General features: G+C 46.1%; 1 protein-coding gene across 1 annotated transcript in view; it reads right to left on the bottom strand.

Annotated features, from left to right (window-relative positions):
• The window catches only part of EHMT2 (euchromatic histone lysine methyltransferase 2), a 38427-nt gene extending 24801 nt beyond the window's left edge, over positions 1–13626 (bottom strand). Inside the window, exons 1-9 of the mRNA XM_056844621.1 lie at positions 13518–13626; positions 12057–12337; positions 11239–11311; positions 10967–11067; positions 6555–6698; positions 4022–4162; positions 2640–2754; positions 1465–1566; positions 7–152 (exon numbers count right to left, since the gene is read on the bottom strand). Coding sequence (XP_056700599.1) covers positions 7–152; positions 1465–1566; positions 2640–2754; positions 4022–4162; positions 6555–6698; positions 10967–11067; positions 11239–11311; positions 12057–12337; positions 13518–13620 — 1206 coding nt within the window. The 5' untranslated portion in view covers positions 13621–13626. The remainder of the gene's footprint in view (positions 1–6; positions 153–1464; positions 1567–2639; positions 2755–4021; positions 4163–6554; positions 6699–10966; positions 11068–11238; positions 11312–12056; positions 12338–13517) is intronic.
• Positions 13627–14330: the final 704 nt, after the last annotated feature.

Below are 14330 nucleotides of genomic sequence, written 5' to 3' on the forward strand. Positions count from 1 at the left end.
CCTCACCTCCCCGTCGGCGCTTTCTGTGGCCATGCACTGATTTCCGGCCTGCTGGCTGAGGCGTTCGATGGTCGGGGCTTCCATGCGGCAGGAGCAGAGGGGCAGCTCCTCAAAGCGCTCCGTCTCCAATGAACTGGTCTCGTTGGACACCCCTGTCAAGGGATGAAACTTAGTGGGGCCCAGAAATGGCCATTCCCAACTGAAGAATAAACACATAAGCCTTGGGTCTCTGTAAACTGAGATTTACTCAGTGGCAACCAACATTATTTCCCTCAACCTGTACCATGACCTTGAGAGCCAGCGTGGTGTAGTGGTTAAGAGCGGTGGTTTGGAGCGGTGGACTCTAATCTGGAGAACCGGGTTTGATTCCCTACTCCTCCACATGAGCGGAGGACCCTAATCTGGTGAACTGGGTTGCACTAGATGACCCTGGTGGTCCCTTCCAACTCTATGAGTCTATGATTCTGTGACATCAGTTATGAGCCACAGCCCCCCCACCTTTCACGTACCACTTTCCTTGTTGTAGGTTGGCAAGATGTCAAAAACTGCAGTGCTTTTCTTCTGGATTAGAATCAAAAACAGGCTTCAAACCATTTCTTTGGGTTCTGGTTGGGAGGGAAGGGGCTCACCATAGTTTTCTAATTAGGACATTAACTGTACTTCACCGGAAGGAAAAATATGTGGAAAGAACAGGAGGCGTATGAGCCTGAACCTTTTTTTAGTATTCTCCAAATCATCGATCAGAGAATTGCATGAACCAAGCAGTGGTCTTTTCTGCTGGTAAAAAAACGATGTTTTAATTGCAATTGCAATGCGAGGCCTGGATCAGAACGTCATTTTTTCCACTTGCCAATTTTTGAATAACAGATTTTAAGTGGGACAAGAAGGTAGATCTAGCGTGGTGTCGTGGTTAATCGTGGCGGACTCTAATCTGGTAGACCAGGTTGGCTTCCCCAGTCCACATGAAGCCAGCTGGGTGACCTTAGGCTAGTCCCAGCTCTCTTAGAGCTCTCTCAGCCCCGCCTACCACACAGGGTGTCTGTTGTGGGGAAGAAAAGGCAATTGTAAGCCAGTTTGATTCTTCCTTAAGTGGTAGAGAAAGCCGGCGTATAAAAACCAACTCTTCGTCTTTCACAAGACCTTTTCTATTAATAATCTTCCAATTGCAGCCCAAGGGAAAAAATCCAGGAGATATTCCCCCATGGGGTAGAACTAAGGCTTGGATCCACTGGAATGCTTTTCCACAGATCCCCCTCATCGCTTCAGGGAGCCCATTTCACAGAGCTGGAGCCACGATGGAAAAGGCTCGGTCTCTGGTCGATCCCAGATGGGCCACTCATCACATCCAAGTCGAAAGGTGAACCCAGATCTGAAGCAAAGACCACTCAGAATTCCATCTACGGGACCACGCTGGTTGCTATGGTGCTATCGCATGGGGGGCTACAGGAGGGAAAGCACACTCACCTGCATTGTTGGGGGACAGCGCCCCCTCGCTGGGCAGCTCCAGACAGCCAAGAGGCACCTCCGTGTACTCGCTCTGTGTGGCTGAAGGGCCACCATTGAATCCTGGAGTAGAGAAATCCAAAAATCAGGGAAAGACCACAACACTGGCCAGGCAGATCCCTTTTTTACTTGTTTATACCAGATCTTGCTGGCCGTTCATCCAGTTTGGAGACTGTTCCAGAGCATTTCACACTCCTGAATAATTTAATGTTGTCCACAAAGTTGGTTACCTCACAGTTGGACCTTACATCCGGATAACTTATGTAGCAGTGGGCCCCTAACAATCCTGAGAGGACCCTTGTTTATCACACACACACCAAATTGTGAAAACTAGCCCTGCCTTCTGCTTTCTGTTTACTGATCCATAGAAGGAGGGCTGGTTTTTATACCCCGCTTTTCTCTACCTTTAAGAAGTCTCAAAGTGGCTTACAATCGCCTTCCCTTTCCATGCCCACAACAGATACCTTGTGAGGTAGGTGGGGCTGCAGGAATTCTGAGAGAACTGTGACTGGCCCAAGTCCACCCAGAAGGCTGCATGTGGAGGAGTGGGGAATCAAACCTGGTTCACCAGATTAGTCTCTGCCGCTTTTAACCACGACACCACGCTAGACCTACCTTCTTATCCCATGACTTAACAACTGTTGTTCAAAAAATTGGCAAGTGCAAAAAATGACTTTCTGATCCAGATCTCGCATTGCAATGGTCTGTCATCCGTCATTAAAACAACGCTTTTCTACCAGCAGAAAAGACCACTGCTTGGTTCAGGCGATACTCCAAAGGATGATTTGGAGACTACTAAAAAAAGCTGCAGGCTCATACGCCTCCTGTTCTTTCCACGTTTTCCCTTCTGGTGAAGTCCAGTTAATGTCCTAATTAGCAAACTACGGTGAGCCCTTTCCCCCCAACCAGAGCCTAAACACATGGTTTGAAGTCTGTTTCTGATTCTAATCCAGACGAAAAGCACTGCAGATTTTGACATCTTGCCAACCTACAGTTAGCATTAGAAAAGAAACAGGGAAGGAAAGTGTACGTGAAGGGGGGGGGAGAACCTGTGGCTCATAACTGATGTCCTCAACAATGTCTTAAATCAATCCATTCGGTTTCACTCCACCCCCCTTTTTATCCTGATCAGTCACCTCTGGCATCCTTGGGATGTGGCTCTTTGCGCTTGCGTTTACGGGACGGCTTCACCCAGGGGCTGTCATTCCGCCAGCGCTTCCTGGCCTTTCTCTTGGAGCTGGAGGCGGCGCTCTGGGGCAACGAGAACAAACCGGGGAGGAAAAAGGGGAGCAAAGAAACCGTTTCCTCCAAGACCTTTTTTGTTCCTAGCACATATAGCAAGTCAGGCCTTAAGGGAACACACAATACATTAATGACGTTTCCTTTCAAAACACAGCTCACTCCCTCTCTGTGAGTGAGACTGAGAGATCTCCTCGAAGAAGCAAAGCTCTAAAAAGCCAGGTGACCGGTAAAACCATGAGAACTTGCCTGGGTTAGACCAAAGGCACACCCAGAAGAAAAGTTGGTTTTTATACCCCGCTTTTTCTCTATCTTTAAGGAGAGTCTCAAAGTCGCTTACAGTTCTCTTCCCTTCTCACAACAGACACCTTGTGAAGTAGATGGGGCTGCGAGAGTTCAGAGAGAACTGTGACTAGCCCAAGGTCACCCAGCAGGCTTCATGTGGAGGAGTGGGGAATCAAACCCGGTTCACCAGATGACAGTCCGCCGCTTTTAACCACAACACCATGCTGGCTCTCTACCCCAGCTATCCTGTTTCCAGCATGCTATTGGGATGCCCATAAAACAACTATATTTCTCCTGCTTTTTACCCCATATCCAAAATGAGAACCATAAAACCAGCAGCCACTGGTGCCAGAACACACTGACTGGCTCATCAACTTTGCTTGACTCAGAGGCCATTATTTCCATTATTACTACACAAAACCCTGAAAGGAAGGCTGCGTGGGGGGGGGGGCAGACATGAGTACATCCTCAAGAACAAGTTCCTCTAGCTGGAATTCCCAGGTCTTTCCCACCCTCCAAACTGGCTTCTAGAAAATCTCACCAGCTCTTAACTTATGCAACATTACTTGGCACTGCACGGCAGGATGTATAGCCAATCTGTGACCTCCACAGCCAGTGCAGCTTGGATTAATTTTGAAAATCAGAATTTGCAGCAGGTTAGGAGACATCTTTTAAGCTATGGCCATTAGGTGGCAGAAGGCAGTTTATAGAATGAGGACAAGGAACATGAATGTGCAAAGTAACAGGGGACAGAAAAGAGGAGAGATGATAAATGTTTCTGTGAGAGATGAAACATTTTTTTTTAAAAAAGAACAGAACTTGAGGGAGGGTGCAATGGGAGAAGAGAAGCAACAATTTAATTAAGAAAGAAAGGAGGAGAGAGAAAAAGAAATAAAAATAAAAAGAGAGAGAGAAAGAGAGAGAGAAAGAAAAAAACTCAGATTAAGCAACAAAACGGATAGGAGGGAAATGAGAAAGTTGAGCTGCAACTCACCCTGTCAGAGAGGTTACCCGATTCTTCATCATCATCGTCTTCCTCATCATCCTCGTCTTCTTCCTCTTCCTCCTCCTCTTCTTCCTCCTCTTCTTCCTCCTCCTCTTCACTCATGTGCTCTTCTGCAGCATCTGCATCAGACTGAAATGCAAAGAAGGAAAGCGCAGTGAGAACCAGGGGAAAGAAAAATCTGCTTTCAGCTGTGGTGTAAATGCTACCGGGGGGGGGGGGGGTAAGCATTCGTCAGGCACCACCTGATGGGCTCAGGGTCCATGTTAGTAATAACCATAACTGGGAAAACCAGCAGTGAGTTTTCAGGGGAAATACTCTGGAAAGAAGAGGTGGTGCTTGTATCTATAGCCACAGAGAACTGACGCAATCTTTAACCTGCACTTCCACAGGACCTCTGGTACACCGAAGAATGGATACCACTGAATAGTTTAGCTTTCCAAAAGTCTCTTGTTTATTTTTTAAAAAGCAAGTGAGTAGTCCTTAAAAACTAAAGAAGAGCCCTGCTGGATCAGACAAGCCATTGATCTAACTCCTGTTGTGCGCAGTGGCTAACCAGTGGCCCTGGAGGGCCAACGAACAGGACACAGAGGCAAGGCCTTCTTCTCCCGATGTGGCCTTCTACCACTGGCATTCAGAGGATTACTGCTTCTGGACATGGAGGTTCCCTTTAGTCACCATGGCTGGTAGTCACCGTTGGACCTATTCTCCATGATTCTGTCCGACCCTCTTTTAAAGCAGTTTATTTGTTGCTATAAGCGCTACCTGACCTCCAGCCCTGGTCATGGCAACTACCCCAGAGACTCACTGAACTGTCAAAGCATCAATAGCCCACCGCTCTGGGCTAGCTCTCCCCCGCTTCGTGCAAGCCAGGCTGTCCAGGACAAGAGACCGGATCACCCCTGCAGAACCAGCCAAAGGGATCCTGATTGTCTCCTGAGCCAAAGAGCAGCCATTACGCTGAAGCAAGAGCATCACGTCGCCCTCCTCTGCATCCCCCCGTATCCTGCCGTATCCTGTGGGAAAATACATCCGCTGCAATCTGCATTCCGCATCCCTGGAGGGTAAACATTCACACCATCATAAATCAATATCAAACATGAGAAGAGCAGCGAGCCAAGCCATCCTGAGGATGTGTAAATCACAGGTGCCAGCTTAGATTGCAAATTGTCACTTTACCCAAGCTTTGGTCCTGAAGTCTTTGATCCCTTTTGTTTTAGGAAGGAGCCATGTGGGGAATCTCACTTCCCCCCCACCCCCAGAGGAGGGTATATTTTGCCCTCCCCAACAAGGTAGTTCAGTTCAGATCTTCCCTTTAACTCTGTCTTGCCTCTCTGGTGTGTGGAGTTTTCGCGGAGCTCCACACTCCTTCCCCCCCCCTCTTCTGGCGACTTGGCTGGTTCAAGGCTCTGGAAAATCCCTCTCCCAGACCACGTTGTACTTTGTTTTATATCTATAAGCCACGGATTTTGGACATCTCCACTTCTAGAGATTGGTAAAGTATCACCTAATTAATAACAACCGCCTAAATGTCTCTAATCCTACCTCCTGTTATTCTTAGCCTTCTTGTATGTATGTATTTGCAACATTGAATGAATGAATAAATACATCAACACCTTTTAATCTGGAAATCTTTGGTCTGTCTTTATTCTGAGAGTCATTGAAAACAACCCTGGTATACACTGGGCGATCCCGATATATAAGTAAATTGGTACCGCTGCTCATGCTAATTTCCCCAATCAAAGAGCAGTTTCGGTAACATATGCTCGTGGCCATTACTGGACCTGAATTCTACAATTTATTCATTAAGTGGTATTTCCTTTGGGCCATCCTGAATCTTAGTACCCACCCATCTGCTGGGTGGGAATTTAGGTTGGAAATATTTGGGCAATGCCTGGCAGAATCTGATGGCACAGATCACAGAGTATGATTTCTAGGGTTCATATGCAGCGTCCTGACCTAGTACCTTGCTTCCTCACACACACATAAGTAGAATAAATAATACAAACCTGGGGAAACAGATATTTGAACCTGGGTCTCAACAATCCTAGTCTGACACTCTAACCCGGCTCTGGGTTGGATGGGGGACAGCTACTGCTGACCGGGGATTATTGGCTTATCTGCCATAGTAACTTCTGACATGAAGCCAGCTGGGTGACCTTGGGCCAGTCACAGTTCTCTTTGAGCTCTCCCAGCTCCACCTACCTCACAGGGTGTCTGTTGTGGGGAAGGAAAGGAAAGGTGACTATCAACCGGTTTCAGTCTTCCTTAAACAGTGGAGAAAGTCAGCATATAAAACACCAACTCTTCTTCTAATTTTCAGTTTATACATGGTTTTGTGTGGCTTAGTTTTTGTTTGAAGCATGTGGGGGGAGCTGCCTTTGGATGGAAATGCAGGATATCAACTTTTATGGGGGGGGAGAAAGCAAGTTTAAGGGGCTAATACTGTTATTAATTGGGTCATCCACCCTTCCCGCCCCCCAATCCTACCAAAAACAACTCTTAAAAGCCTTATTTCGCATACCTTGCTGTCCGAGTCAATGTGGCCGTCCACAGAATAGCTGTCGTAGTAGAGGCTGAAGTCGTCCCCCACTTCCGTCTCCCACTCCTGAGCTCTCTCCTCCTGTGAAGCAGTGGCGGGAGCAGTCATCTCTTCCGTCACTGTGATCTGGAAAGGTGAACAGATTGAACGGAGGTGGTACCCAGCGTTCCTCCTGAAAGTTGTGTACCCACTGGGGTGATAACAACCCATGCGGATTCTATGATCTTAGGCATGAGAGGGAGGGCATTTGGCCATCTTCTGGGCATGGAGTAGGGGTCACTGGGGGTGTGGGGAGGGAGGTAGTTGTGAATTTCCTGCATTGTGCAGGGGGTTGGACTAGATGACCCTGGTGGCCCCTTCCAACTCTATGATTCTATTATTCATAGGAAAAGAGGCCTCCTGCTTAGGGTAAAGGGTAAAGCTAGTCCCCTGTGCGAGCACCAGGTTATTCTTGACCCATGGGGTGACATTTCATCCCGACCTTTACTAGGCAGACTTTGTTTACGGGGTGGTTTGCCAGTGCCTTCCCCAGTCATCTACACTTTACCCCCAGCAAGCTGGCTACTCATTTTACCGACCTTGGAAGGCTGGAAGGCTGAGTCAACCTTGAGTCAGCTACCTGAAACTGACGTCCGTAGGATAGCAATTCAGAAATAAAATTCAATAAATACAAATATAAGCTTGGTGATGTGTGGCATACAAAATATATTTACCCTATCATCTGCCTTCTACGAAAGGGGTGGGGAGGACCAGAATGTGTGGGCAAGTCATATGCACACATCAAGGGGCATATACAGAAGTTCCCAATAACTTCATGTTTAATGTTTTAAATAAACAAACAAACAACACTTTCTACATAAGAGGGTAAGGGAGAATGAGACTCATTCCCACACCCCATCACATATACAGCTCACAGGAGCTGGCTCATATGTAAACACACCCTTGAGAAAGAAGGTTTTGCAAGCATTCTTAAACAACCTAATTAGAGTCAATAGCTAGATGCATCAAATTAAAGGGGGGTTGTATTAATAGAAAAGGTGCCACTGATTAATCTGGCAGCAGGTTTTGGAAAAAGTTTTAATTACTTTTTTAACACTGGTTTTTACGTTGTCGTCCCCACTTATGGCCAAAATACAAACAACTTTAATTACTCTCTAACAACACATACACTTCTAAAAACTGGAAATGATAAGAACATAAGAAAAGCCATGCTGGATCAGACCAAGGCCCACCAAGTCCAGCAGTCTGTTCACACAGCAGCCCACCAGGGGCCTCTAGGAAGCCCCCAAAAAGGATGACTGCAGCACCATCCTGCCTGTGTTCCACAGCACCTAAGGTAACAGGCATACTCCTCTGACCCTGGAGAGAATAGGTATGCATCATGACTAGTATCCCTTTTGCCTAGTAGCCATGGATAGCCCTCTCCTACATGAACATGTCCACTTCCCTCTTCCAAATTGGCGGCCATCACCACATCCTGGGGCAGGGAGTTCCACAATTCAATTATGCGTTGTGTGAACAAATACTTCCTTTTATTTGTTTTGAACCTCTCCCCCTCCAGCTTCAGTAGATGACCCCGCGTTCTAGTATTATGGGAAAGGGAGAAAAACCTCTCCCGGTCCACTTTCTCCATACCGTGCATAATTTTATATGATGGCTGCTGTGATACATATGTCACAAAATTTGTATCTTTTTCTGCAGGATTATGGTTTTTATTAATATGACAATTTAGGAAGAAATAATTTTTTATTGATGTTCTGATTAAACTGGAAGATCATTCAAATCCTGGTCTACACAACCCAAAGAATGAAAGTTCTGAGGAGGCAAAGCAGACTGCACCATTCCTGAGTGTAAGAAGGGGAAACCACATGTTTGAGTCCATTTAATTCTAACATTATTTCCTTTCCTTTGTCCCTTAGAAGTTCCTTAATCCATTGATCTTGAGCAGCATAATTTTAAATCTAATGTTTGAGGGACATAAGGACTGAAACAAATCTTGCCACTGACAATGTAGCCTATGGATCCCTGTCACTTAATTAAAAGGCATTATGTCAGACACAGAGGCATTAGATTTATATATTAAAAGGGGAGATATAACGTGATCGAAGCTCCTCATAAAAGTGGCATTCCAAAAGGGCATGAGCTAATGAATCAATAGAGCCAGAAGAGCAAGGACACACACACATATATATACTTTGTTCTGCTGATATCTACTTCTATGGATTTATGTTCATATAAGGAATGATTAAAAAGTGATCCCCATTCTACAGACAGAAATGGTATGACTTACTCGACTACCTCAGTATTCTCTCACCTTGTTCTGCTGCACAAGTGATCTGACGTAATTATAATCCTAAGAAGATGAGCACTTAGTTATGCGAGCTTTCACATGCACAATATCTCAAATAACTGCACTACTACATGTACAATTTTAGCCTGGGCAGGCACTGGGCTGGCGAGCTACAGGTCTCTAGCACACTCATGTTGCAAGATACTGTGTGCATGAAAGAAGACACAAATAAACTCTTCTTGCCTGTCTGCGTCATGGTTAAATCAAGCCTCAGGGTCTGGTTCACATGTGCAGCAGAATGAAAAGTTAGAATTTGGTAGGCAACCTCCTGCCAATCACCTGTGGCCCTTGCTGCCACTCCATAGGGTTTCATTTTGTTTGCATAATATTGCAGATTAGATATATTGGTGCAAAATATATTAAATTATAATACTGCAAATAAAACTCTGACAAGGAACTATTTCATTTGTATTAAACTCATACAAGTAGTTTTACAAATAATATAGGAGTATGGCCAATGTAATGCTTCTTACAATAGGTCAATAGGACAAATAAATGAGCATCTTGTTACAAATCTGTTATACAATATATAACAAAAAAACGTGGTAAGCATGAACCAGGACACAAAAGGGTGGGACAAGTCCCCGGTAAAAGATCTTGTTCCTTCCTTCTTCAGCCACCTGTGTCCAGTCCCGTGTCCGTGGCTTGTCCCACCCTTTTGTGTCCTGGTTCATGCTTACCATGTTTTTTTGTTATATGTTGTATAACAGATTTGTAACAAGATGCTCATTTATTTGTCCTATTGACCTATTGTAAGAAGTATTACATTGGCCATACTCCTATATTATTTGTAAAACTACTTGTATGAGTTTAATACAAATGAAATAGTTTCTTGTCAGAGTTGTACTTGCAGTATTATAATTTAATATATTTTGCACCAATATATCTACTCTGCAATATTATGCATACAAAGTGATATCATTTCTTATTTTGAGCCATAGTAGTTGCAACTTCTAAATAAGCTTTTCCCTTAAGCAACTCTGTTTATATTTTTGCATAGCCACTCCATAGGGTGGCAAGAGAATAATGGGGGGGGAGTAAAATGGTGTCTGTTGATGCTGAGACATCATTTCCAGTGAAGTGACATCAATACATTGTGGGGTGGACTAGGATTTACCCAAAACACTGAGTTTTTGGGTGAATCCTAGAACGCCCTGCTACATGCTGTGGCTCAGTGGTAGAGCATCTGCTTGATATGCAGAAGGTCCCAGGTTCAGTCCCCGGCATCTACAGTTAAAGGAACCAGGCAAGTGAGTGATGTGAAAGACCTCTACCTGAGACCCCAGAGAGCCGCTGCCGATCTGAGTAGACAATACTGACTTCGATGGACCAAGGGTCTGATTCAGTGCAAGGCAGCTTCATGTGTTCACTTCCGGTTATGCAGTTGGAAGTGATGTCATGGTGTTGACAGACACCATTCGGGTAAGGCCTGTCCTCTTCAGTCAGGGGTCAGTTGGCAACCCCAGGTAGAATAGACTTCACCAGGGCTGGGCCAATACTTCTCTCCCTCAACTTCCCGCCTATGCCAGGTTACTGAGATATTTCTTTACATATGGGACGTTAAGAGCAGTCACACTCAACTATAACCTGAAGCAGTCTAGTCAGTTCTACCGTAACAGCGTTTGATCACTTCACTGCTCACCTCGTGTGTAAGAGCGGCCTAAGGCCTACTTCATATATGCAAGAGAATGTGGGACCAGCATGCTGAGGTGATGGAATCGGTTGTCCTGTTTCAGACTGCAGTGGAAGGATTCTAGCTCTGGATAATCCCTTAAAGCTAAAAATTCATCCCAAGTAGAAAAGTTCTGCTCCCTCATTTTGTTATGCCTTTGGGGTGGGGTGGGGGGACCTGCAAGTTTTTTTTTAACATCAGGGAGGATTCCAACATGTGACTGCAAAACGCAAATTAACCGTTTACGGTTGTACAACCCATTCCCCCACTTCCTGCTGTGTACATTGTCATAACCAGAACTGAACCTCATCTGGATATTTTAAAAAATGTCTGAAAACTGAAAGGAAATTTAAAACCAGGACAGAGATGTACCTCAGTAGTGGCTCTGGGACTCGACCGCTGGAGAGAGAGAGGCAGTCTCTTGTGCATCGCATCTGTCATGTAGTCATACTTCCGCCGCTTGGCAGGCTCTTCTATGGAAGACAGGAGAAAAATGTCAGGAAGAGAAAAATGTCAGGTTTATGAAGCGAAAATTTCAGCAGGGCTCTCATAACAGCCCCCTCAGGGTTTACAGCACAACCCCCTCTTATCCTGACCCAAACATCTCCACAGTTCAGCCACCTCTGTTTGTTTCCAAGCTCTACCTGGCTCCGCAATGCTCCTCAGGTCATCCGAGACTCGGAAATGGAGCATTTCGGAAACTCTCTTCTCGGGGACCTTGAGAGGAAGAGAAAAAGAAGGATGGTTATGTCCTTTTTATCTTCCTCGGCTATGGCTCCACTGCCTAGGACTGACGGATTAAAGTCACTTCAAATCATGACTTGCATTCCCAAGGTGGGGAGAAAAAGATTTGTATCTTTAAATCAAGAACCAAACTAATTCACCGATGAACAAGATGACACACTAATGGCTTGATGTAACATTTTAAAACATACCATCTGCAAATGAACAGATAGGCCAGTGGTCATGTAAACCACAGGCTATTAGCACTATTAAAAAATTTTTAATCTACTTAGGACAGCAACTGTGGAAATGAGAATTTCTGTTAGCCTCTCTATATTCATGAAACACCACCAAGTAAGATCGTCTAACTGACAGACTGAGTACCTGGAACTTTCTAGAAGTACAGGCTAGTAGTTACTTTCGGAATAGTGTTTCTCTAAGGCAGAGAAAGAAACGTCCACACGGATTGACGTACAAAGTCCAAATATTCAGAACACAGCCAATGATAAATGCAATTTATAGCCTGTTGTGTCATACTTATATAGCTAGATATCAGAAGTCACAAATATTTTCTTCTTGATCAGAAGTACCACCAAACCATGGTTTTGCGTTAAATGAACACTCATGATTCAGCAACCGAGGACAACCCAGTTGTGTGAAACAGGCAGCACAGCCAAACACTATATAAAACCTCACAGCATCCCCAAGCACAGGATTTTTCAGACGTCGGCAGGCCTACCTGCCCGGCGTTGGGCTTGGACATGGTTTTCCGGGCCCGGTGCACCTTTGGCTTGGCCTCCTCGGCTGCCGGGGCTGGAGGGTGAGATGGAGCAGGTGGCGGAACGTCTGCGGAGGCAGCCGCGGTGTCCCCAGATAACCGTGACCCAGGCATACTCAACAGGCGCATGGCCAGGCTCTGGACGGACGTGGGAGACTTGCCAGCTCCGGTAAGGGACATCTTTGCTCGGCTGGGCCCGCCTGCTTTGCTGGGGGATGATGGGAAAGTCTTGGCCGCATGGCCTAAAGAAAAGACAGGAAAAGTCACCAGAGCCCTCAGCTGCATCTGCAAGCCACCATAGTTTCCAATGTGTAGGTTAACTACATAAGTAGATAGAGTGGTGTAAGAATCATAGAGTTGGAAGGGACCAGAAGGGTCATCTAGTCCAACCCCCTACACAATGCAGGAAATTCACAACTACCTCCCCCCCACACACTGTGACCCCTACTCCATGCCCAGCAGATGGACATCTAGCCTCTGCTTTAAAACCTCTTGATGTAACATTTAAAACCTGTTTAGGTGCAATCGTTTTTCTCTTAGTTTAAATCCATTACTCCGTGTCCTAGTCTCTGGAGCAACAGAGAACAAGCTAGTTCCCTCATCAACATGACATCCCTTCAAATATTTAAACGTGGCTATCATGTCACCCCTTAACCTTCTCTTCTCCGGACTAAACAAACCCATAAACGGAGAGCTAGTGTGCAATATCAGATACTGAAGACCAAGGGCCTACTTATTTAGTCCAGAGTGACTGAAATTAGTAACGTTCTTTCCTGGAAACTGCTTTGACGGGTAGGTTTCATAGTTAAATGAACCACCACAAAAATGTCTGAATGCTTTCCTCCAGATGACGACACCACCAGGGGTGGGGGCTTTCTTCATTGTTTGGTTCCTCTGCTCTGACTCCAAGAAGAGAGGGGGGTCTACCTGAGGGTGAGCGACAAAGGGGCAAAACCCAAAGCGTGTCTGAAGGGGGCTCTTGGCAAGTGGTGGTGACAACTGAAAGAACTGCTATACAGTCACTGGAGGCTTACAATCACACATAGCATTCTTGTTTAGATCAGGTATCTGTGTCACATAGGCACATATACAAGTTCCAGTCTTTGAAGAAGAAGAGTTGGTTTTTATATGCCGACTTTCTTTACCACTTAAGGGAGACTCAAACCGGCTTACAATCACCTCCCCCTCCCCCTGTGAGGTAGGTGGGGCTGAGAGAGTTCTAACAGAGCTATGACTGGCCCAAGGTCACCCAGCTGGCTTCATGTACAGGAGTGGGGAAACAAATCCAGTTCACCAGATTAGCCTCAGCCGCTCATGTGGAGGACAGGGGAATCAAACCCGGTTCTCCAGTTCATTGCTCCAAACGACCGCTCTTAACCACGACACCACACTGGCTCTTGGTCCTCACCCCACCAATCTTACCTGGCAGACCCTTATTCCCTGGAGTGGGGCTGGAGTTTGAACCAGCTGAGACAACCCCCAGCTCGGGCGACATCCCGCCCGCTTCTCTACTGCTCCCGGTCATCTGTGTTCGCACTCCATCATCACAGTTTCTGCCATGGGCCGGCAGGCCCTCCCCTGTTCCTCCCAAGCTGCTTTTGTGCTTCCGGGGAGACAAGGATCCTAAGGAGGGGTCAGAACTATCTCTGGAAGGTACGAGACCTGAAAAACAAACATGTTCATACACACAGTGCTGAAGGATTACTGCTCTGGCAAATATTGTCTCCGGAGGACAGAGGGAAATGGAATCCACCTCATTTCCAGTCCCAAATTTCCATTAACTCTTACCTGTGTCATCAGCTCCCACTTCCACCGACGACGTTGTCCCCGTCGCTCCCCGAGAAGGCTCACCCTAAGAGATTAAAGCAAAGAAGAAGTTGATTTTTATAAGATGACGTTCTCTACTTTTTATATACCTTTTAAGGAGTCTCAAAGTGGCTTCCAATCTCCTTCCCTTCCCCTCCCCACAACAGACACCTTGTGAAGTAGGTGGGGCTGAGAAAGCTGTAACTAGCCCAAGGTCACCCAGATGGCTTCATGTGCAGGAGTGGGGAAACCAACCCAGTTCTCCAGATCAGACGCCACCGCTCCTAACCACTACACCATGCTGGCTCTCTATTGTTCAGTGGGGCTTGCATTCCCATCTATGGATTAATCCTGTCTATCACTGTGCTGACCGCATGCCACCAGCGGAAATTAAGTATTTTTATCCCATCTTTCCACCAAGTAGCCCAG

The sequence above is a fragment of the Euleptes europaea genome, chromosome 1 (genome assembly GCF_029931775.1).
Source record: "Euleptes europaea isolate rEulEur1 chromosome 1, rEulEur1.hap1, whole genome shotgun sequence".
In the NCBI taxonomy this organism is placed as follows: Eukaryota; Metazoa; Chordata; class Lepidosauria; order Squamata; family Sphaerodactylidae; genus Euleptes; species Euleptes europaea.